At 41.4% G+C, this 25,025-nt stretch overlaps 2 protein-coding genes across 2 annotated transcripts; one reads left to right on the top strand and one right to left on the bottom strand.

The window, feature by feature from the left end:
- Window positions 1–38: 38 nt before the first annotated feature.
- mmab (metabolism of cobalamin associated B) lies at window positions 39–2,248 on the bottom strand. Its single transcript, XM_022198341.2, has 9 exons — window positions 2,070–2,248; window positions 1,377–1,435; window positions 1,191–1,284; window positions 1,047–1,104; window positions 880–952; window positions 690–787; window positions 546–610; window positions 374–433; window positions 39–293 (listed from the first exon to the last, which is right to left on the bottom strand). The coding sequence occupies exons 1-9, from the start codon at window positions 2,171–2,173 to the stop codon at window positions 209–211; spliced, it is 696 nt and encodes a 231-aa protein (XP_022054033.2). The 5' UTR covers window positions 2,174–2,248; the 3' UTR covers window positions 39–208.
- Window positions 2,249–2,373: 125 nt separating this feature from the next.
- Window positions 2,374–11,269, top strand: mvk (mevalonate kinase). Its single transcript, XM_022198381.2, has 10 exons — window positions 2,374–2,765; window positions 3,874–4,021; window positions 4,498–4,642; window positions 6,531–6,686; window positions 7,429–7,532; window positions 7,687–7,732; window positions 7,909–7,999; window positions 8,408–8,527; window positions 8,685–8,838; window positions 9,872–11,269. The coding sequence occupies exons 1-10, from the start codon at window positions 2,688–2,690 to the stop codon at window positions 10,021–10,023; spliced, it is 1,194 nt and encodes a 397-aa protein (XP_022054073.2). The 5' UTR covers window positions 2,374–2,687; the 3' UTR covers window positions 10,024–11,269.
- Window positions 11,270–25,025: the final 13,756 nt, after the last annotated feature.

Genomic DNA, 25,025 nt, shown 5'->3' with positions numbered 1-25,025 from the left:
ACAATACCTGTGCAAAATTAAATACCAGGACACCTGTATTTTGGATGTACATAAAGATTTATTATGACCCGCAATCATTGAACTGAGACAATTGTGAATCTTTTTCCTATGTAATAATGTATTTACAATATGACTGAAATATATATATATATATATGAATCATTCCAAACACAAATCGGGTTATTGTTTCATCCTCGTGTGAATGTGGTCATTCAGGTCTTTTGTAGATCTTCTCCTCGTTGCCTTCTTTCATGGCTGCATATCTAGCTACGGTGAACAGGTAGTCGCTCAATCTGAGTGAAATTGTTAGAACATTTATCAGATGTGTGGTGGAAGAGCCATGTTCTCATTAATTTTAAAACACAGGACTGACCTGTTCAAGAACTTGGCAACATCTGGATCTGCCTCCCCTGAGCGCACAATTGGGGCAACACTGTAACCACAACAAAGAGCTGTCAAACCAACTGTGCAAGTGAAACAAGAGAAGCCGGCTATTGTAAGTCGTTCAAGGTAATGTTACAACCGTGAAACGTGCTGGAACTGACCTGCGTTCTGCTCTCCGACAGACGGTCCGAGCCAAGTGCAAAGCAGCGCTACTCTTTCCACCGGACTGTGAAACGTAATGCACAAGTGTGAAAACCCAGGCTGTAATAAGAATAACATGTATGCAGAAGCACAAATGGGCTTACTGGTAAAATGAAGTTGGTCAGTGGAGGGAGTTCTTCTGTAAAGGTATCAATCCAGGTCTCCATGTCTGCGATTGGCTGAGCAGTAAATTTAGTCCTTTCTAGCAAAACCGAAGAAAACCCCAAATATGAGCACAGAAAACCTGACAAAACCACCAACTTTAGTGCATTAGACTCGCCAGCAGGTGCATACTTATATGACTTTCTCTTGCAGACGATTGAGGCGTGGCGATATTGGAGCCCACATCTTGTAAAATGCACTGTATCTGCAATGACAAAAGCAAAACAGACATCTTATATCATGCAAATGCAAAGTGGCAGTACATGAGGAAGTTAATACAGGCAACATGAAATGCAAACCTTGTCCAGCTGATAAGTGAATGTGTGACCTTTGTCAAGGCAAAATTCTCTGGCCAATCTGTAATGCAAGTCAAGATAATAATTTCAGAGACTATAGAGAAAGTTATAAAGACAATTGTAAGGTTTGAATAGTAGAACATTTACCCTATAGCTGATGAAAGTTCATCTGTATTTCCTAAAGCTTCAAAAATATGATCCTCCTTTGGCCTCCTTTCTCCTGTAAATGTGCTTGAGAAACCTGCACAGAAAGAGTCAAGTCAACTTTTTTAAATAAGAATTTTAACATTAATACTGTAATGTAATAATTTCTATGTTACTTTGATAAATAACCTTTGTCTCCAGTTTTGGTGTATATTTTGGGTACTCTGTTTTCTCCATCAGTGGCATAACTGTTGAGGAAGAAACACAGGAAGATTCATAAAAAAGACAGTTTTTGTAACATGTATTTAATACTTGCTAACAGGTGACACAACAATGAAAGTGTATTATCGTTTTTACTGAGTTTTTAAAGTTTCATATTCATAAAATACTATGATGTGCTAAAATTCACTTCTTTTTAAGACTTATAACTGTGTAGCAGCTACCAAGCAGCAGTTTACACAGTGAGCTACACTATATTGCCAAAAGCATTCGCTCGCCAATCCAAATAATCAGAAATAATCAGAATCAGGTGTTCCAATCACGTCCATGGCCACAGGTGTATAAAATCAAGCTCCTAGGCATGCAGACTGCTTTTACAAACGTTTGTGAAAGAATGGGTCGCTCTCAGGAGCTCAGTGAATTCCAGCGTGGAACTGTGATAGGATGCCACCTGTGCAACAAATCCAGTCGTGACATTTCCTCGCTCCTAATGAAATCATTGATTAGGAATGGGATGTCACTTAGGTTCATATACGAGTCAATGCAGGTGAACGAATACTTTTGGCAATATAGTGTACTTGAATAACAGCAGCATTAGCTAAATACCCGCACTCTGTAGTACTTGCACGTGTACTTTAACATGGAACAGGGTTGTACAACTACCTTCTGTGGGAACACAATGGTTTCTTCGTCCGATGGTCGCTTATGAACCTGCCTGTCCGAACAACACAGCGGAGAAGAGCAGGTTTGATAACAAACGATGTCATTTTCAGCTACAATTTAGCATCTAGAGGTGAATGGTGGTTGGCTATGTGTTTTGTCCCACTGAGGTGTCCGTAGTTCATGGGCGTTTCGTTTTCATCGTATGATTGGTCAACTCACCCGAAAGTGGCAGTGATGTGGACGTTGATTGGCCAGAAGAAAATATGTTCAACCAGCTGCGACGCTGATTGGATGCAGAAAGTGTAACGTACATGCGTCCCTCGTCGTGTGTCAGCTGTGTTTTTAACTCTGGCTAAGCACGCCGTGTGGAAGAGTCTGTGCGCTGGTTATGTCTGAGTTATTTGGTCTTAAAAATGCGTCGCTAAACTCCTGATAATCGTCTTTCGTTCGTTGAAGTGACACCGCTGCGGGGCAGAGCTGTCGACTGCTTGTTGCTAGTTTAGCGGATTACCATTAGCTAAGCTAGCTTGCAGTAATACTGTCAGGGAAAAGTTGAACTTCAGGTTATCCAGCTGTCCAGGTCTGGACACATCTTATAACCTGGAACCTGTTACAGAAATGCAAGTCAGGGACATCTTCGTGTCTGCTCCTGGGAAGGCGATCCTCCACGGAGAACATGCAGTTGTTCACGGGAAGGTAATCTTTGGGGATGAGAATGATTGTATTGAGTATTTTATTTATTGATGACATTTGGTGCATGTGCCAGTGTCTCAGCAGAAACGCGAATATGATGCTGGCTGCTGGGCTAAGATTTTGCAGGACAATTTTAGTTTAACACACAAAACGTCAGAGTGTGTTTCATTGTTTTTTTTTTGTTTTTAGTTTCTTGTCGGTGCATATTTTTCTACTTCAGTTTGCCTGTCTCTTAAAGCCTGTCACTCCTCCTCCTAATTCATTCCAGTGGCGCTATTCCATTGTTGTTCAATCTGCTGATTATTTTTGTTCCTTAACTGATCAGTAGGGGCAAGAACTGATTAGTTACTTGGTTGTAGAATGGTGAAAAAAATGTAGTCCCAGATAACATCCTCAAAAATCTGTGCTTTGTTCACAACCCGGAGAGTTTCAGTTTATCATAGAGGAGTATAGAAACATGAAAGAAGCTGAGTTCTGAGACCTTTGACTCTGTTCTTAATTTCTTCCTGCCATATTTATTCATTAATATATTTCTTGATATACCATGTCGACGTATCACTGCAGATTCATCTACATATGGCCCCTGCAAAATTTTGGAGATCATATTTTACACATTTATTGTAGACAGTTTGGGAGTGTATTTTATATTTTGTAACATTCTGTTTGTTACTGAATATTGTGATTCAGCTGAATGATGTTTTGGGAACAATGTCTCATTATTGTGCATGGATTGGTTGTAGAGTTACAGCCACTGTTTACTTATTATGACCTCTCTTTGCTAGAAACCATTTGGCAGATAAGGATCCAGCACTGCGATGTCATGAATAAATGTGTTTTTACAATGCAGACAGTGTGCGGGATGCTATCAATTACTGAAACAGGTTATTACATTATCAAAGTAGTTAATGAGTAATTTAATAGTTAAGTTGTTAACTGATCAAAATATTGTTGCAGCTCTATATTGCACTGTAGGCAAAATATACTCCGTTTTTGCAAAAGCATTGAATGCCTCATAAAAGAACTGGTAGTGTTGTAACACCTAGATGAACAAATGCAGAAAAATGTGATCCTTTATTGATCTTTTGCTCATTCTCATGTTGCTTCATCACAGGTGGCTCTTGCTGTGAGTTTGAACCTGAGGACATATTTGCGATTGAAAGTCACCACCACTGGCAAAGTTTGCATCAACCTCCCAAACATTGACACATTCCACTGCTGGGACCTGTCTGAACTGAGGCGGCTTATTCATAATTTCAGTGGTAAGACGAGATGCAGCACTGGGGAACATAAGCTCATAGAAACACTGTTCTTTGTTCTTGCATCTGTACAAAGCATCCTACAATCCAATATCATACATACTGTGACATTTCTGTTCAGGTAGTGTTTGAGGGAGATGCTAAACAGTGCTGTCCATTTACCATATTGCTCAGTATGATTGGAAGATGTAACTAACAGTACACAGTTCTCTACTTCAAAGTACACACCAACAAACAATGCTTTTGAGTTGTGTTGCAGTAACAAACTCCCACACATTGTCTGTGGTGATAGTTATTATTTAGGCTGTTGGATAAACCACTAGCTCTTCAAACTCCCCTTTGACCACATAAACGTGAAATAATTGCTACCTTTTTGAAGAATTCTTTATTAAATACACGTTCATATATGCATCCGTTTCGTACTACTAAAGATTAAAGTGTGCGTTGTTGCGATTTGTCTTTTTAAATCATGCTAATAGGTAAGAGGGATGAAGCACAACGTCTGGATGCTGAACTTGTGAAGAGACTGCGTGAGTTTGTCGGCGCAACCAATGGAAACTTGGACACTTGCAGCATGGCCACCTTATCCTTCCTGTACATCTACATCTCATTGTTTGGATCAGGGTAAGATAGTACTACTGTTTTCTCATCATTTGTCTTTCTTTATCACTCAGGTGACCACAAAATCACATTACATGTATACAAGAATACATGTACAAAAAGCAACCCAGATACCAGACCCATTAAATGTCACCCTGCTACAAAGCAGTTGTGCTGTTTTGTTTCAGATCTGTAGCTGCAGTCCAGTTTATACCACCTCGACAAGAGAAGCAGCAACAGTTTAGAAATGTAGAGGGATACATATTGATGTTCTCCATCAACAGGCAAAGGAAACTGTCAGCAAATAACTATCTGAAGGCAATGATTGTTGCAGCTGTATCTCTTTTAAGAACTACCGATTGTGTGTGTCTGAGAATCTAACTGTGAAATGTTATGTTTTTGTCAGATTAAACATTCTTTGCTGAATGCTGAAAAGTATACACTCTGCTCACATTGTCATTAGTTCTCTGTGCTCCAAGGGTGTCCTTTTGTGTGCTTTTAGGAGTGGAGGCAAGAGGTTTCCTCACCAAATTTGAGAGAGATCATTAAATCCCAGGGGAAAAAGAAGGTTTTGCCCAAATCAAAGCAATTTTTAGGCAGTAAGAGATTGTTTTCATGAGAGAAAACTTCTAAATAGGTAACTCTGATACACAGAGATGAGTATTTAAGGATTTATTCAATGATGGGGGAGGAACTGAAACTATGTAACCTCAAAGGTACACACTTAAAAGCTACAGCTGCAAAAAAAAAAAAAAGAGAGGAAAAAAAAAAGCCCAAAAAACACCTGAGCCCAGACATGGTGCAACTTAAAATGGTACCAGCTCTGACATTTTGTACCTGCAGGTGATGTAAGCAAAGTGTATAGTCACAGAATGAGAAATTTTCTCTACTTTGTGGAGCCTGCTAGACCCATATTTGTGGGTTTGTGTGTGAGCGACAACCCAAATGAAATGGAATTAAAAGGGCTTGTTTGTCATATGTGTACTGTTGTGTCCTGTTGGATATCATGGGAGGGTTGCTTCTTAAATGTAATAGTTTTCACAGTGAACACTCTGTGTTCACATAAATCAGATTAAAAAATATTTCATATATGGTATTGTTCAGCTATTATGTTAACTAAATGTAAGTGACACCAGCAGAAAGTGACAAGTGCTTGTCGCTGTCTGAGGGCATATTAAACTGGTGTTTTTGCCATACTGCTCTCATGCAGTCATGCAGTGTCTACCTCTTTACTCTTTCTAGGTCTTAGGTTAATGCTTATTTTGTAAAAACTGATGTAGATTGATAAGACACAAATGAATAAATCCATCCATTTTGAAATGAGGATAGTAAGGTTGGATGTAAGTTTTTAGCAGCTCCAGCTGCTGTGAACAGGGAAGATGCTCAGGAACATTAAAGCTGCAGGTTGTCAGGAGGTTTAATCTGTGCTGACACAGTGCTGGCGTGTCTGAGAGAGGTGATGGGTTCTGACAGGATGGCCACTAATGAGAGTCTGGCACTGGGCCACTCTGCACCCTTTAACAAGTCTGGATGTGTTTTTCCCTCGAGAGGAGAGCCGGACAATTAGTTTAGAGTATTCTTCTTTCTGCCAAAATGCAGTTTCCCTGACAGACATTGACAGAACTGTCAGCTAAGTTTCTGTTGCATGCAGTAGTGTATGTGTTACTATACTTTACACAAACTATGCAAATACTGTAGCTATGGGTATAACACGTTATTTACTTGATACACTTTTGAAAAAAATGCGCTGTACTGACTTTAAATGAATAATTACGATTTTTCTTAATGAATATGCATTAATACTCATTTGCTGTGTGCTTTTTCTTATTTTGGGGATGCATTTGCAAATTCCTCTGGTATTTACAGTAAATACTTTCATAATGTCTCACAGTTTCAGTAATTCTTTTCTCAGTGAGCTGCCCAGCTTGACGCTGACTGTGTGGTCAGAGCTGCCGACTGGAGCAGGACTGGGATCAAGCGCCGCCTACTCCGTGTGTTTAGCTGCAGCTCTGCTCTGCACAAGTGGAGCCATTCCTGTTCCTCTCAAAGAATGGGATCACACTGCCAGGTAATGACATTATGTGAAGGAAAGGTCTCCATCAAAAGCTGTGTATGATGTTGGTGTCAACCCCCGTTTTGCATAGACAGAATCGTTAACCTTGATGGTCATCCAAATATAAGACTTAACAAAAAACTAAGAATCGTATTAAATCATGTTTTCACTTCACACATATCAGAGTGCAGTTTCAGGCAAAGGTCTTTGCTTTGAAGGTGAAAGACCTAAAATCTCAACATTCTGCTTGTTAAATAGAAAAAAAACTGACCTAGAAGTATGTGTCAAAACTAAAATGCAAACCACAACAGTGACCTTTCAATCACTGATCTTATGATTCATTTGTTAAGAATGTGTCAACTCTTATCACTTCTAATTTTAACTTTTGAATTACCATAATATTTCATATTTTCAGTAGTGACAGAGCTCTTTTATAGAAATGCAAATATCCAAAGTGAGACAGACAATTTTTTTTTTTTTTTTTTTTGAGAAATAATCTGTCTTCTTCTGGAAAATTGAAGACCGGAATTCATGTTTGGACGTATTCTCAGAATGATGTAGCGGATTCTGCTGAAAATGCTAGAATTAGCTTGTGTAATGACAAACAGCATTTCTATTATTCAGCCACTTCCAATGCTACAGCGCTCCCATGTAGCATTGTTCAGAATGCGGTGAGGTAGTGCAATCAAGTAGATGGCTAATCATAGACGGTTTACTGGGCTTCAAAATTCCTCCTTTCATTTTAACACGCCTGCAGATGGTGTCAGGAGGACTTGGAGCTGATCAACAGTTGGGCTTTCCAAGGGGAGATGATCATCCATGGTAATCCTTCAGGAGTAGACAACGCTGTAGGAACATGGGGTGAGACATTAAATGATCAAAAATGAAATTTATGTTGTTATACACCCTCCCTTTACACACAACACTCCTCAATGGAAACACCAGTATTTCACCACCACTGTTCATTATTATCTGATGATTATCTATTTAATGATTTTGGTTTCTCTTCATGTAGGTGGCATGCTGAGATTCTTAGCAGGGAAGATAATACCCCTAAGCAGGTATTAACAATTTTTGATTTTACTTAATTTGGAGGTCAATAAAGTCATGTTTGTATATTTTTTGTTTGTTTTAAAAAAATAGAAAACAGATAATGTCTGAATAAAATGAATACCTCAGGCTGAGTCCTGAATAATATGCCAGTGTGAACTCTCCAATCTCTCTGCTTCACTTCCAGGGTGCCATTATTAAGAATCCTCCTCACTAACACCAAAGTCCCACGTAGCACCAAGGTACTTGTTGCCAGGGTGAAGGACAAAATTAACAAGGTACTAAATGGTTTCTTCCTCCCCGGTGTGTTACTTGCCGACACTGTAATTAATATAATAGGCGGTGCTTTTGCATGGCAGATACTCCAGAGCACGGCGTTGAGTGCCTTCATAAAATATTAAAATTAAACTCTTAGCCAGCATCCCCGTGTGCTGTTGCCTTGGTGACACCAGCAGGTGTGCAGATTCCTGCCTCAGACAGAGATGGGCCTGGATGGTGTTGTGGCAGTGTTGTGATCAGGCTGGAGCGCAACCAAAGTCAAACCTACCATTTCACATTCTGCATTTGTGTACAGCGTATCCATCGAAATAAAAGGCCAAGCTTTTCAAAACATACTCAAGGCGTCTGCCGTCTCGCACGAACACTTTTACACAAGTCAGTGGAAATTCTTGTTTTCCCTCCTGCAGTTTCCCTCCATCATGACCCCGGTGCTTGACTCGGTTGATGCCGTCTCCTGCACTTGTGAGAAGGTCCTCTCAGAGATGACCTGTGAGCCCATCACAGGAGAGCACTACAATATTCTAGAGGTACAAAATATTGTAAGACCGTCGCGCAAAAACACCAGTTTATGTCACTAAGGCATTAGAGGTAAATGTAGTTTTAATGCATAAAGTACATGAAACCAGAGAGCCAATATTTACATCCATGTGACTAATTTTCTGGGCTGTGTCATATAATTTACAGGAGCTCATTGACATCAACCAGCACCATCTGAATGTGATGGGTGTGGGCCACCCTGCCCTGGACATGCTGTGCCGGGTCACGCTGGCCAAAGGGCTCCACAGCAAGCTAACGGGTGCAGGAGGAGGAGGCTGCGGCATCACGCTTCTGAGACCAGGTGCTCTAGGACAATTGTATTTTGATTTTCAATTTTAAACGTTTGTATTAATGCAACATCAAAAGGGTCATACTTTAATGATAATAGTAATTACCCCTTTGCTTAGATGATGCATATAATTCAAATGAATCCCTCATTTTATTGCGCCTCCAGTGCTTCCTTTAATTGATTTGTTTAATACCGAATTCAATGTGATGAGGGAAGTTTGATGAGCCGAGCTGTCAGAATCCTGCTGACAGCAAATGTTCTGTTTTCCTCAAACGCTCACTCACTCTAAGTCTCTCGAACAACGATTTGATTGGCAGGAAATGATGAGAAGGCTGCACAAGAAGGGGCCTTTGGTGTGCGAGTGCTGCTGCACAATTGGTTCTGAGGAAACTTTGTATCATCCTCTCTTTGACAAAGCAAACAAGCAAAGAACCTGCAAATTCAGTTTTTGTTTATGCCTGCAGCCTGTAGCGTACTGAATTTTAATAAGTTTTAAATCCTTCAAATAGATTTCCAAATGCTCTTTATTTGTTTTCTTAGTGAGCGTTTCTGTCTGAGTTTCTGCAGTTGTCAAGTAGATTGTCTATCTGCCTCCTCTAACGCTCTCAGAGAGTCTTTATAGTAAAGCTCTTTGAGTTAAGGAAGCAAGCACAAAGTTCTTTTATGTACATGCCTAAAAGCTGCTCTCGCATCTGAAGCTTTATACTTTTAACTGGACGTGTGGTTAGTTTAACTGTGCAGCTGCGTCCTTTCTGTTGAGCTGCTGCTGGGCATTTCCTGGGTTTTGGACCATTTCCTTAGCAGCAAACAGCAGGGAAGTACCAGATGTTCGGGGCAATCACACAGATTACACAAAGTCCTTATTTGTCTTTGTCTATGAGGTTGACTGAGTTTTGACAGAAACTGAAAATTCACCCTGAAAGCACCGCTGTAGCCTGTTCAGTTATTACACACCGTTGGACTGTACTACATGTTCAGTGTTTGTAGCCCATCCTGAAATGACATTTTCTGACATGACTGTACTATGACTTTTTTTATTTTATAGAAACGGACTCCTTGGTTGTCCAGGGTACTGTGCAGGACTTGCGAGACTGTGGCTTTGACTGCTGGGAAACGAGTATCGGTGGACCAGGTGTCCAGCAGCACTCTCCCCTCTCTGTTAAGGAGGAAATTCTGGAGATTTTAAATCGTGATTGAAACTCAACTGTGGCTGAACAACAGGATAGACATGCTGTTTGACTTTTTATTACCTCGGGATCTGAGGTATGCTGAACTAATGAAGTAGGCTGGGTGGGTCTGGATGGAGCTTCCTCGAGTATTAATTTTAGATTTTGCAGACTGGAAAAAAACCTAACTTTTGAAACTAACAGCAACAATGAACTTTATTTTGTGTTTCAGGTGAGGTATCTGTCAGCATTTCAATGTATTCTGAAGTACAATCACGTGTGCTAAGCTTTTTGGCCACTAGATGGCAGCAGAGTTGCACAGATGCTTTTTACAAAACAGGATTTGCAGTAAGAGACTCATAAAATTGATTAATGTGTAAGTGAAGCATTGGCAGAATTGAAGTACGTTCTCTTCCAAATGTTTAAATCAGTAGGCCTGCCTGTCTTAATGCATTAGATGATCACCAGTCATTAGGTACTTACTGCTGGAACTTTAACATCGAATGTTGTTGCGAGAATGAAAGATCTTCCTGTAGGATTTATTTTACTTGATACGATAATGTAGAAAAGTCCGGAAATAATAATGCAATGAATATATTCAGAGAATGATTGACGTCTGAAGCTTCACTCATGAATTGCAATTATCAACACAGACGGATGCCTTTTCAAATTTAGTTCTGGCATCCTCCTTTAGATTTCTTGCATTGCTTTCGAAACACTGAAATGTAAAATTATGCTAAAACCAAAGTTTTCTGTGTTTTCAGTTCAATTTCTTTCTCAGTATCTCAAATTTCTGTTGTAGTTTGGTAAAATATTATTCTCGCTGCAGGATTATGCTTTGTTTATTTCTGCAGTTAAAGACTAACTGGCTGTGTTGTTTTGCTAATAGGGCATAGGGGGAAAAGGGGGACGGCAGAAGTGTGTGTGGCCTCTGCGGAGCCTCTGGATTAGCGCCACTATAATGTGAATCAACAACAACCAGTGTCCTTCTGAGTCACATTTGTGCTGACACACAGACATGCACACGCACAACAGCTTTTCCAAATTCTTCTCCACCTAATCGCTCATCCTCCTAAGCATTACAAAATATTCTGCAAATGCCGCAGATACAGAAGACGGATCTGTTTAGAATATCCCTGATTTGGGGAAAAGGTCATTGTGGGCTTCGGTTGAGTTTGAATATCCATTTCATTTTCTATTTTTTGAATGTCATGAAGATTGAGTAGTACAAATCTGGCAGTGTACGTGAATAAACGACATTTGTCACCCTCCCTCCATTTTCTGCCTGGCGCCCCCTCTGTCCTCTTGAATTGTGTCATCTTTATGTCAGGGCAGCCCCCCCGTCAGCGTGCTGCACAGTTGCCCCTAACCCCTGCTGGAATTTAATTACCACTGCGCTTTTCAATTGAAATGGCATTGATGAGGGGGGACAAGAGGGAGACAACAGCCAGTTTTATTTGAAGCCCCTCTTTTTCTTTTCTGCCTCAATCTCTCTCACTCCTTTTACCCCTGCGAGGCACAGATGGTATTTTTTTTTTTTTTTGTATCAATGTCAGCGCCTGCTTCTTTCTGCTCTGATGAATAGAATCTAAGGAAGGCCTGAGATTATTTCAGATAACAGAGGGAGTGAGGAAAGGGGGTCAAGGATAGAGGGGGGAATGTCAGAATTAGAGAGCTGCAGTGGAAACGGTGCGCTGTCCCAGCAGCGAGGAGGCAGATGCACAAATCATTTAACATTTAACGTTTTGGGGGTTTTAGCGAGTTTTGTCTGGATGGATCAATGTGAGAGAATCAAGGATGAATAATTCATTTTGTCCAAGCAGGAGAAATGAAATGCTAAATGTGAATTTGCTGAGTGGTCATGCTCACTGTGGCACATTCCCTCTGGTCCTCTGTCGACTGGTGAAATGCTTGTCAGGACCCATTAAGTTTGAATACAGAATTAGACCTGACTGACAAGATATCATGTTGCTGATGTCCACTGCTTTTTGCTAACGGGGATTTAGTGTATTGCTTCCTACAGCAGAGCGATTGCATTTACATATATAGATGTCTGAATTTGTCGTTATGGAAAACTTGTTTTTATTTCATTTTATGTCTCGTTATCTGTGTGGGAACACGATGTGGAATTGGCCACAGCAAGGAGGATTTGTGCGCTCGTCCTCTCACGACATCCATGCAGACACAATGACAGAGGCAACATCAACATCATGAGCTCCTCTCTGTCATGATGAGCTGTATGATCCTCTTGGGGGTGTTTGCCCTTTCGGTAAGTGGGGGTTGGCGGACGGTGTTGGTAACAGGGGTCTGATTAAGACAGCAGGGCACAGCAGTGTTGTCAAAGAACTCGGAGGATTTAGTTTTACTTTGTAAAACATTTGGAGAAGTTCAGTGTTGTTCTTGAAGTCCCAGGTCCTCATTATGCATTTGTTTTTCCAATAAAGGGATGTTTTGTTTTGTTTTTTTAAAGTAAGAAGAAGGAACACATTCTTCTCTTTCCAAATTAAATTCACAAGTAATAAAAAAACACACCATTGTTTAATTCAGGACAGTCAGGGGCTTTATTGCTTCAGCATTAATTGGTCTGGTAAGACCTGTAGTTTATATTAGCTAACTTTAAATACACTGCTGACATTACTGAGTTAGTATACTGGCTTTATTATTCTCCTCTTCTTGGACTGTACTATATTTTAGCATCTATTATCATTTATTAGTGGTGGTTTGTGGTGACAGAAGCTGCTGTTCAGCAGGAATTGCATAATGTGACTATTGGAATATGGATCTTAGCATTACCATATTGGACTGATTAAACACCAGTCCACAGGAGTTTCCTCTACTTTTGACTTGTGAACCTCTAAAACGCAATAAGAATAATTTCTTGTCAGTGGCTGCCAGTGTTTGAAAGCTGTAAGTGAGTATCTTGTTTTTTATTGGAACAATCTTGAGAGGTTCAAAGAAGTAATAACTTGTTTGAGGGGGGGGGGAACAAAAACTAAACAGTTTACAGCTATAGTATTGAGCATTGTGTTTTGCTTGATGCGAATGCTGACATACTATCATTGTGATAATACAGATATTCCAATGTGAAGAGGTTTAATGTTAACCACACCCACTGTCTTACTTTAAAGGTCCTATATTGTGCCACTTTTCATCAAGTTAATCAATGCTGAGCAGGTTCCAGAAATAATTTTTCAGCTCAAAATAATGCTTAGAAGTTTAATTTTTACATGACCGTATAACACCTGGTTTTAACAGTGTTCTAAACTGGCTGTTTCAGTGTCTGCAGCTTTAAATGCAGCTGAGCTGCTGTTCAATCCTTCTTTAAGAAGACTCTCTCTATACCTGTGACGGTGCAGAACACAGGAAGTCTGTGAAATCAGGACTTTGTCTCTTCTACCTTTTTCTCTGAGTGATATTTTTTACATGCTCATTTTTCATTTTTTGCCTCTTGTGTACAGTGAGTTTGTCAAACAATGTTATTACAAAATCAGTGTATTTTTGATGCAGAGGAGCAGCTTGAAAATGACTCTGAAGTGACAGCTGCTTAACATGGAGTCTTAGTAGGCTGTGTTTCAGGCAGTTTTTCTTAATTGTTTTATCTTACAGCAAATTATGTAAATGAAAATGGCTAGATTGGGAATTCAGGTGTATTAAAATGCAGTACATGTGAGCACTGAGAGTAGGAGAGAAGTAAACCAATGTAAACACCATCTGAGTTTAGGTTGCGTTCAAGTGCAACAGATCACATGAAAACACAGTAACTCTTGTTTATTGGGTTCAAATATCTCTTAAAGTTCCCAAATTGCAATAAAAATGGAAAAAGTGCCACTGAATGTCATTTGCAGATGTTTGGTATTGAACTAGAAGTATTGCGAAATGAAAAGAACTTTCTGTATTCATCCTGAAGGGAACATGAATGTCTGTTCCAAATTATGTGGCAATTCAGCCAGAAGTCAGACCAATTTTACTGAAAACTATAAATGTGAACCATATGGTGACATTACAGGTAAAGTCTCCAAGCTGATGATATGTCATCTGGTGACCGTGAATGTCCAAAAGATAAAGCATATTTGAGAAGAGTCTGTACTGCAGTATATGACTTGTCAATAGACTGAAATGTATACAGTGCAGTTTGCATGGCTGAGAAAAGGAAGATCTTAATATAGACATAGTTTGTCGTGGAAGATATGTTTTTGCCTCCTGACCCCCAAATGGGGAACCTCTTCTTCACTGTTCTTTGCTTAGACAAAATATTTCAAATGAGGTTTCCACCTGGAGAATGTGTTTGGTCTAGAGCCGGTCTTCGTTCATGCTTGTGAAATGGGCCCACAGCGTACAGACCTGCTTGAGCTGTATTATTGTAAACATCTGAAACACATGACACAGAGCAGCCCCAGTCCACGTCCCAGTTTCCATCGTGGAATTGTATCATGTCATAGTATTGATTCCGTAATTGATCCTGTGAAGTTGAGGGCATCTGCAGCATACTCTGTCATCCCTCAGTGCCAGGCGCGCTCTTGTTTAATTGCAGGCTAAGGCGCTGGTTTTTCATGTTGACTTTGAAAAGCCTCATTGATTTTTATACCACCCTTCATCCTCGCTGTGCTCCGTTTTAAGACCAAATCCCTTGTGTCGAAGTTGCCCAGAATGTAAAAGTATGAAATCTGTCAGCGCTTTTCACAAGGCTTCCAGGTGCTATCCAGACACGTTAACACTCGAGTTAAAAAAAGTCAGGCTTTGGCATTGCTGGGGTTTTTTTATGTTTAAACAGAAAAAAGAAAGAGAGAGGCTGTGCTACATTCTTCCAGTCCGTGTCTCATATGGGACCAGTTGAATGTGAGGTTGAGTTCAGGGCACAAGGTCAAGCTTCATCACTTTAGCTCTGCCTGTTTATGTTGCCTTTGGGAGAGAAAGAAAGGTATGTCCAGTATTTTGGGTTAAGTCAAAGGTTTATTTTAATATTTTCTTGGCATTCACAATGATATATGTTAAGTCAGTTTAATTCTCCTTGTTTATGATGAGCAGGGCTCTTGCCCGAGAAACACATTTTACTTGAAGAACACATTGCATTAAATCATAAACTAATCTGAATCCAATAATCCAAACAGGAATTTTTTGTTTTTTTTTCAGGCGTCAGGGTTTAAACTGCAGCTTACTGGCACAGAAATATATTCAGTACATGAGGGTCTATATAGAACAAAAACATCCTAAATGAAATTTGATTTGCATTAATTTGAGAAGCAGCTTATCTAACATTCATACTTTGAACTTGCTTTGAATTTGAAATAGGTTCTCATCATTTCCCTGGGATTGCAGCCAATTTATTGGATTCCGTTTTTTTTTTTTTTTCCCCCTCTCAGTGGCTCGGGGAGGAGGATGATCTCAAAATGTTATCACATGACACCATGTGATTGATGGACCATTAAAATGTCAGCCAGATGTACTTAAAACCACAGCTTTTAGGTTGATAAATCATGGCACAAATGGATACATAAAGCTGTTAGAAACAAATATTCCCATCTAGAGCTATCTGCAGTCAGATTGTAATGGATGTTTCTATCTGATGGTCTGCCTGTCTCCCCGTTTGTTTCTTTCTTTACATTTTCCCCTCTCCCAGTGTATCTCTGGACCGCTGCAGTCATGTAATTACAATGGGACAGGTAGGAGTGTTCATATTTCATCTGCTGCATTCACGATAACATCTAATAATCCGAAAGCGTTGCAAAATTGGTATCTCGTTGCTCATGCATTATGAATGAGTCACTGATTGCTTTTTTTGCATAGATTAGCAATCATTTCACAGAAATCTTTCTTATAAAAATGTGCCAGGAGGGTTCTATCTCTTTTTCTGAGGAGTTGTGTTGCCACATCCCGCTGCTTTTTAAGATAAGACGGATCAGGTGATACCACTTCTTCGCCTTGCCCCCTCTGCTCCTTCTCTTGCTCTCTGATTTATTTCTCTATGCATATCATCATGGGGGGGATAAGTGAAATTTTTAGCCCACTTTGCAGTTGATTGCTCACTTAGTGGATATATTCAGCATCTGCAGTGTTATTGTGTTTGGAGCCAAGTGGCTAAGTACCACTGAGATTCTTTGGCATCAAAGTAAACATTTGTCGACTCCAGGAGTGCATCGTGGGGAGAAAATCTTCTTCAGGGCTGAGATTGTGTGCTGTGCATATGGATTCCAGTGACCTCTGCTTGTCCTGATTTGTAGCCACAGATTGGCATAACTCATAAGAGGCTGGTATGGTCTGATGGTTAGGAAAATCGGTTGAGTACTGGATACCAATCTGAAGTGCCAAGTGAGCTTTACATGCTAGCTTTGTTTCCTGTCAGGCAAATAACCTGTTTCATAGTCACGATGAGCTACATCATGCAGTGAAAAGTCAAGTCAAATGTTTTTCACAGAGCACTTAAAGAGAGTTTTATGAACAGCGTAAGCAGTGCCGCTCTTGTCTTTATGTAGACTCGACATGAAACGGTTTTTATACTTTTATTTACACGTAAAAACTTCAGTTTTAATTGAAGCTTTTCTCTTTTTTTCCAAAGATTTGATATGTAGAGACTGATTTCAGCTCTGTCTTGTTGCTAACAGAATAACAACGGGAAAGTGTCAACAGTATGAGGATGCACGAGGTGTATGCTTGTGTGGATGCCTGTGCTGTGTCTCCCATCGTAACCCCTGGCCTTTGCCCCCTTCCCCCAGATGGGCAGACTCTCAGCCAGGGCCCTGTGGAGGTTGGTGCCCTCTGCCTGACAGCCCGTCACTGTGCTATAGTGGTGATTTTTTTCTGCAGGAGATGGTGTCTGATTGGGAGCAGTGTGTGAATAGCCCTGTCACACTCGATAAGCCAGCAAGACGACCTGTGACGGGGACATATGGCATGTTTGACAGGGAGAGAGGGTGCGAATCGCACTGAATGATAAAATGGTGTTTTTCCCCCTTCGGCAATGTCATGCTTTCAGGCAAGCGTGTGGACCATCGCTCACTCAAGCGGCTGACTCCGGCCTCCTTGTGACATCTCCTTCAAGGTCCTGGGTTTCTCTGCCTCGCGCCTGGCCAATTCTGACACTGCGAGCCTTTGCCGCTCACAGCTGCTCTGTTCGCTTGTCGATGTGGGGAACATAATTGGATATCAGTTTAGTTTAGTGATGCAGACTGGGAAATTCATCTTAAGAGCCTGTTCGTCAGAGCTCCTCTTAAAGCTCTCTGGCACTGCAGCCCTTCATCCTGTCTCTTCTCAGCCTGTCACACGCCTCACACTGTTGATTAATACACACACAGTCTCATCAGACGACTCTAATTGATGGGTTCAGCCTCCTCGGGACCCTGATTTATTTAAAGGGCCATGAACACTGAAGAAAGGCGAAGAAAGAGAAAGAAGGAAGGAGACAAGCGGGGCCTGGGTTTAAGTGTGTCGAGGAAATTATTGAGTTGAACTGCACGCCTCTCATCCTTACTGTCAGCTGGGTCTTGACTTCTGGTGTTGCAGCCTCAACTCCTATCCTGTCAGGTGTCACATTGTCAGTGTTTGTGGCCGTGACAGACAGCCCAGGTGTCACACTCAGGCTTCAGTGCACCATCAGGCACCTCTGCTCCAGTCCCCAGTGGCTCACAGTCAGAGAGACAGCACAGTCCAATAACCCCTCTCAAACCCGGCATGTCTTGCTCCCTGGGGAGTCCCCTGTGGAGTTTACTCTCTGTCCATTGGGCCAGAACTTAGAAACTCTGCCAGTGGTCACATGATCCTGCTTTCACTCTGAATGCTAATTATAACACTCCAACTGCTACAGTGCCTTTTCTGCCATTGTAAAGACAGTTTCTGCTGCTTCTTTCTCTCGGAAACAAAGAAGTGGGGCTTGTCTTTAAAATTCAATGATCTGTATTGATGATGGGGATAACGGTCGGCATCCGCTGATCTTAAAATGACAGCTGAATCATTTGAAAGACACTTTCAGTGATAAGGTGTTTGTAGGTCAGCTTGTTTAAAGCTGCTGCACTGACTGGTATGTTAAACTTAGAATTTAATGCCTGTGTTTTAATGTGAGAGGGCTATCTGTTGTAATGAACCCACAGAAAATTATGACTGGACTCTGCAGAGCTTTATAGAGTCTTTGAGTTTAGTGTTTTGGTTTTATGGCCTACAACTTTACTGTTTTGGTTCTCTCTAGCACCATTTTTGACTGCAGCTGCATTCGGCAAAATACTCTAAAGGGATGTAAGGAAAGTAAATATTGGACTTACAGAACTTTGGGGACACAAATTGAACTCAAAAGGAATGCTCATTCATATCTGGATGTAATGCAAATTCACGATGTGAGCTTGAAAGGTGATATGTCAGCGTTGTGTTCACAGCTTGTTTCTGCATCACCAAAGTGTCAGGAAAAATTGTGACTGCAAAAAGATTTGTTGTGAAAACTAGTTGGTGCCAATTAGCAAGCAATTTTAAGAGACAAAAAAAATCATAGTTTCTACTGTTGAGTTTAGATGAGGAGCTGAGTGCTGCCTTATGTGTCCTATTTAGAAGTGGATCTTTTACTGACTGTCTTGATATCATTTTAGTTGTGTTACTAATGGTTATTAGTTCAATGTAAAGATGTCATTAAAAATTAACAATAGGCTAAGTTATTGTTCATGGATGGATGGATTCTTAATTCCTCTTGGGCAAATTCATAGTTCATTATCACAGTGGACAGTGATTTAGGAACAGTAACTCAATACATATAATTGCAAAGGTACTGTACTTCTATAGCACTGTATATATCGTTTGCTCCACTTCATTCACTTTACCAGCTCTAGTTCTTCCTGCAGGTAAACATCTAGCATACAAAACATATGATCATATTATCTATTTATAAAACTGGTGCCGTTCTCAATGTGCTCCGGCTTTAAAATGCTGCAGCAATAACACTCAAGTAAAATTAAACTATGACCACTATGAATAACATTATTTTTTTTAGTGGAATATTTTTACAATTTGAAAGTAGTACTTAAATAAATGATTAGAAGGCTTCCTCTGTCTGACGGTAAAACACTGCTTATTGATTTGAGTAGCCTGATTACTCTACATGCAACATTTCATACATTTTAAACTAATCAGTACAGTTTTTACCACATCTCGCAACCTTATGTCATCCATTAGGAAATTATAGTCTGTTATGTCTCTTAATTTGGTTTTGCGACTTTATAACATTGTAATAATTTTAGTTTATTTAATTTAAAGGTTTTTTCAAAGTGTGTGTGTGTGTGTGTGAGATACTTCAATACCAAAGGTAAAAAACTCGGTTCCCCTTTACTGGTTTGATACATTTACTGATGTTTTATAATTCATTCACACTTCTTGGATGTCCATAAATTGTGTTGACATTTTTCCATTTCTCAGACTTGCTGTCCATGCCCGTGTGAACAATTTTGTGACAGCTGCTGTTCCACTGGACACAGTTTCAAGCTGAGAGATAAGCCAGAACCTTCACTCATTGACCCCACATCAGATTTTTATTTTTTTTGTTCTGGATTCCATCAATAAGGCTTGAGTGGCAGGCTATCCTCTCATGTCGAATGCTAAAGCGGTCTCAGCCTTGCAGCGAGAGATGACCTCAGTGTTGTGATTGTTCTGCTGCATTGCCATCAGGAGAAAAGAGGGGGTCTTTATCACCCACTGCACATTAGTGGCATGTCTGCTCTGTGTGATGATGGTTTGCTAATCAGCAGTTTGGGTCCTTGGTAGTAAACGAAACTTTAGTCAAGTAGCCATTTTAAGCATTCGGTCATGTTGTATTTTATGCATTTCCCAAGAAGATTATAGGGATAGCTGGCTCCACGAAAATATTCATAAATATGCATCAGGCTTTGTGAAACACTAGACATACAAAAGTGGCCATTTTGCATGATTGCATTCACTTATCATATTGTGGGGGGAAGCAATTTTAAAGATTTGTGAAATAAACTCTTAGGCGTTGTAAAGAATGGATTTCTTTAGGATGGGAAACAAAGAAGACCTGCAGCAAATACACAAGTCCAACTAATGTAGGCTGTTTTTCGACGTGGAGGATGCTTCTCTCACACTTGGTGTTAAACATATTTGTTTTTAAGGAAGTGAAAATAAATTCAAATCACTCTAATAGTTCAAGAAATGATTACTGATTTCTGTTTTAGGCATGAAATGATTCAACCCTTGCAGATTGTCATTTTAAAGATCTCCTTTTGTAACTATCACACCCATGTGAGAAATCCAGTGATTACTTTCCCTGCCTGTGCTGCTTTTCGTGTACTTATCTCTTCCATTAAATGTGTAGTGAAAAGAACAAAAAATATCCACCTCTGAGGATGAGCACTGAAGTATTTAGTCCTCATCTGTAGTCATGAGGGCATCAGCGCTGATGAGCGTGGTCAGGGTCACAGCACTTAACTCTCCAAAGGAGGACCAGTGCTTGTAATCACATAATATGTATGATTTCTCATTCAAGTGGAGATGACATTCTGCAAATGCAAATGATTTCACGGACTCTGCAGCTCAGAGTTTTGCTCTTTGTATGCTTGCTATGATGTATATGCCCATTATGTGCAGCATGCGAAATGCAGACTGTTATGCTCAAGTTGGAAGAATGATTGACAAAATATTAACTATTATTTTTAGCACAGCATGTGGACTGTTATGCTGCAGAAGATGTTCAATTTTCCTGTGTTCTGCAGTTCAGAAATTGAACCCATGGGGATCATGCAGGAGCTACAGCCCCTCTCCATGCTGTCTCTCCCCCTCTGTAATTAAGAGCAACATTTTGTGTTAGATTATAGGGAGACCCATCGTGCCATTGAACTGGTCTGCCTGATTAATAAAAGGCAGCTAATTTCAGTGGAGGAAAGCAGCGCTCCAAAATGGCTCCTAATTACACATTAGGAGTGTGAAAGGCTCCTGCCGCTCCGGCCTCAATCTTCCACCCAACCCGCAACCCCTCCCCAGCCGGGGTGCATGTGCTGGCCCACCAGCACATTAACGCTGCTCCCAGGAGTGCCTAATTCCAGCCAACCCGTCGGCACAATCAGTGGCAGATGTCAGGAATCGAAGATGATGAATTATGAATATCTCAGAGATGTGAATAGGATACCAGCATTAGGGGAAAAGGATTCCTTTTTTTTTTGCCTGAGCCATTTTGGGCAGTCAAATAAGCACGCAGATTCAGAAGGAGTGTGCAGTGGTTAGAGTGATTGATTTCTATTTGTCATTATAAATGGGGTCCGACTGAAATTGGATGTTTTAGTGAAGTCGTCAAGGACTTTATGAGTTGGAGGGGCTGTCTGGCAGTGTAGGGACTGTGCCTGACTGTGATAGCAGTAATGACTTCCTCTTCTCCCTCCCCTGGGTGGTCAACTCAAGGGCTCAGGCAGCTGGGAATGATGTCCCGGAGAGGGCAACATGAACCTCTCAGTGCACAGCATTTGCATGGCTACATGATTACAGCTGAAATAGGAGGTGTGGTGAGGGTAGGGCTGGGGATGGAAGGTGGTGACAGTAACAGCTGCAGAGAAGAGGACAGGAAATGGAGAGCAGTTGTTTTTGTTGCCATTGAGGCACATCCACAGAGGCATGATGGGAATGTTCTGGTGAAAAAACAACTGATATGTCAGCACCAGTGTATAATAACCTTTCTGACAAAATTACATTTCCATAACTTGTAGCCTCTTTTCTCATTAAGGCTCAGCTTTAATAAAGATGGATTTAAGCTGAGCTTAATTTTAATAGATCGTTATCCAGTATCGGATGAAATGTGTTGCTTTTAAGCAGCAGGCAGGTGCAGGTTGCTTCAACTATGCTGACCTTTAAACATACCCTTTTCATATGAATAGAAGGGAAGCAGTGGACACCCTCTGCTGTATCCAGGGACCTTGAGACACGCTGATGGAATCGGATTCCTTGTCAAAACAGATGTCAAACTGATGCTGTGGTCTTTTACTGACTGACCAGCCGACTGATGAGCTGGATGCTGGGATGTGAGTGTACACCTGGACATCTGTGGGGGGTCACAACCATGGCGAGATTTGAGCCTGGGGCAGGCTGCCAGGCCAGACTTCACCTTACCACCTCCAATGAGCCCACAGTACATTTCCTCAGCCTTCCTGCCATTCATCACTGCACCATGACGGGCAAATTCATCTGAGCAGGAAAGAGGAGCTAATCCTCTATATCTGAGACAGTGATAGACTTTCTGCTCCACAGGACTGCTGCAGGACCAATGAAATTTAGCCTAAAACTGCTGTGGGGGTTCACAGGAAATTGGCCTTGCCAATCATACGCAGCAACCCAGCGTTGTATCACAAGCCTCAAATTTAATGTCAATCTTGCCAGCATCTGTTCATTTACACTGCCCTATTTTCATATTGCAGCTGTAGCCATCTCTGACTTTCACTGCAAAGTTTCTGCTTTCTCAAACACGATATAGATATTAATGCACAAAAATGTTTTGAACGCATAATTTAGGACTTCAGAGGTAAACGACAACCTTATGTCCATAGCAGAGGATCAAGTATATATTATTTCAGATCTCTCCAACTCTCTATGTGGCTGTATTGATGTAATTTCAACCCATTTTCCTGATGAGTGCCTCAGTTCTGACGCCCACGCAGCTTCTCATAATCGCAGCGGTCAGCATATAAGTGGGCTCTCCACCAGCAACTCAGCAATATTGAAAAGTGAAAATCTATTCATCAACATGTTTTTCCGTTAACTACATCTGAATGCAGAGTGGAATCCCCAATAGGGTTGAGTCATTACTTTCAGTAAAATAACTCCATTAAACAAGATCGAACACAAAGCTGTCCCCCACACGCTGCCTCTACTTTTCCCCAAGCTGCAGTCCCTCCTGCTGTCTCTCAAAGCTCGGGGTTCAGAAACACTAATGCTGTCTGCCAGTTCAGTTCTACATAGATTTGTGAGGAGACCAGGGGTGATCATTTCTTTCCCCTTTTTTCTTCCCTCAGGTGACACTTTGAAATATATTTTGTGTGCCCTTTCACTTCAGACGAGCTCAGTGTGGAGGAAGCCCAGAGGAGACTAATGAGAGAGCGCAGGGGTATGGCTCCGTCTGCCTCCATGCCTCATTTTTCTTGATTTCAGCCGCTCCAGTGTCGGCATGGGCTCCTGCTGGTCAGGTGATGGCGGTGCCAGCTGGTGCATCCAGCTCGGACGGACAGCGATTCATTTCCCCCAGCTGGTGATTTATGGCACGGCAAAGCAGAGAGAAGCTGGTGTGCATGGCACCAGGCCGCCTGAGTTAGTGCACTGTCCGGCCCCGTCATGCTTTACCACACAGCGGGCTGGACTGCCTAATTTACGCTGGCAGACAGTCACATATATCACACCCCGTCTGGCCAATGAAGATTGGTAGTGTTTGAAAGGGTGTGTATACACAGTCGATTTTACCCACGTGTTACTCTCTGCCCAGCATTGCACCAAGGAATATTGTTTCTCTTTTTCTCTCCTTTGTCTATTTGATCTTTCATGCTTCATTTTTGCACCTCTTTTTGTTCTCTCTCATCTCTATCTTTCTCTGTCGCCCCCCTCTCTCAGTGTGTGGACTTAATGTGAAGTGACTGTGTTGGAGGGAGGCCCTCTCTCACTGGACCGGCTCCTGAGGACTGTGCCCTTCTGTTCAGGGAAACTGGGGGAGGTCACAGTAGGTAGCTCCCTCGAGCCATGGCGTATTAATGCCTGGGCTGACCTCGGTGATAAGAAGGAAGCTTCGGGCGCATGTTTGATTCATGAGTCCATCCTCAGTGGACCCTGGGGGGCTTTTTCCACTGCTGTCCTTTTACTGGCAGGGTGGAGGGTTGCTGCAGGGGAGATCAGTCCTGTCTGTCACAGAGAGGTTGGGGTATGATAAAGGCACAGGGCTGGGAGTGGGCCAGAGCACACAGATCGGCCCGTGTGTTGGACACAAGCGATGACTTAATGGTGGGTGGTGATGTGACAGCCAAGTGTTGAGGGATATTAGAACCGATATCAGTGATGGAGCCTGACATCATGAGCGCCTCACCTGCCTGGAGGAGGCTTTGTTCAGGAGTGGAATGAGAAAGTGAGTTGAAGGGCACTTGGTGGCTTTACTTCTTTCAACTTTTCTGCTGTATTTTACATTTCCGTCCATTTCAAAAATATTGGACGTGTCTGAGGGCTGGCAAAAAGGAGTTAGATGGCTCAGATGGGGTAGAAGATGGGGTTTGTGGGAGTAAGCCGATACAGTTTCAGTTCCAGCACATATCTCCAAATTACATCCTCTGGAGTTTGGTTAGGGATTACTCCTGTCTAATCCTGACAAATGCTGCAGAGTGAGACACATCTCTGACAACAGAGCAACTACACAGCCTGCGATGACCATGCTGATTGGTTTAAAAAAAGTGCAGGGTACAGGACGTACTCACATGCACTCGCAACATGAAAAGCTACACGTGCTCTGATGAACATTGGCACATCGTGATTAACAAATTGAAAATTGCCTAAAAAAATCACAAATTTGCATTTTTGACAAGTTTAGGGGATTTTTTTTTTTGCTCACTAAATGGCCAGTGAAACATTCAGGTTGTGCAAAATGCACGTATTCAGGCCATGGTTGCATGCCTTTATAAGAAATGGTTTTCTGAAAGCCCAGATTTGGGTAATTACAGTGCACACACAGAGAGAGAGAGAGGCACATCCTTGAACAACAGTATCTTGCCAGACACTTCAGAGCTCCTAATGCCAGCTGTTTGAATATGGCTATGTAATACATAATCCTGATTTGTGTTCCTTTCAGGCACCAAAAGATCTGTACATGCCTCAAAGAAACTTGTCAAGGCTTTTCAGCACACATTGCCTTCTCACAATCAAGTCGATGCTTGTCAAACCCAATGCTATCAAAATAGTCACAGTAGGGAGGGGCAATCCACTCTTCACACATCCCATTGCTGTCACCTTCTTCTGCCCATCACTAATCTTTAAAAGCTATTTGCAGTTTTAATATAGATCTCAAATCCCGTTTCCCTTTCTCTCTGCACTCGT

The sequence above is a fragment of the Acanthochromis polyacanthus genome, chromosome 7 (genome assembly GCF_021347895.1).
Source record: "Acanthochromis polyacanthus isolate Apoly-LR-REF ecotype Palm Island chromosome 7, KAUST_Apoly_ChrSc, whole genome shotgun sequence".
NCBI classification, from domain to species: domain Eukaryota; kingdom Metazoa; phylum Chordata; class Actinopteri; family Pomacentridae; genus Acanthochromis; species Acanthochromis polyacanthus.
This window is presented reverse-complemented; position numbering and strand designations above follow the sequence as displayed.

Coding starts and splice junctions, on each gene's coding strand:
- mvk (XM_022198381.2), top strand. CDS start 2,688: ATGCAAGTCAGGGACATCTTCGTGTCTGCTCCTGGGAAGGCGATCCTC. Junction 6,687..7,428: donor GAATGGGATCACACTGCCAG/GTAATGACATTA, acceptor ACACGCCTGCAG/ATGGTGTCAGGAGGACTTGG. Junction 7,733..7,908: donor AAGATAATACCCCTAAGCAG/GTATTAACAATT, acceptor CTTCACTTCCAG/GGTGCCATTATTAAGAATCC.
- mmab (XM_022198341.2), bottom strand. CDS start 2,173: ATGACATCGTTTGTTATCAAACCTGCTCTTCTCCGCTGTGTTGTTCGG. Junction 1,285..1,376: donor CACCAAAACTGGAGACAAAG/GTTATTTATCAA, acceptor CTTTCTGTGCAG/GTTTCTCAAGCACATTTACA. Junction 953..1,046: donor TCACTTATCAGCTGGACAAG/GTTTGCATTTCA, acceptor TTGTCATTGCAG/ATACAGTGCATTTTACAAGA.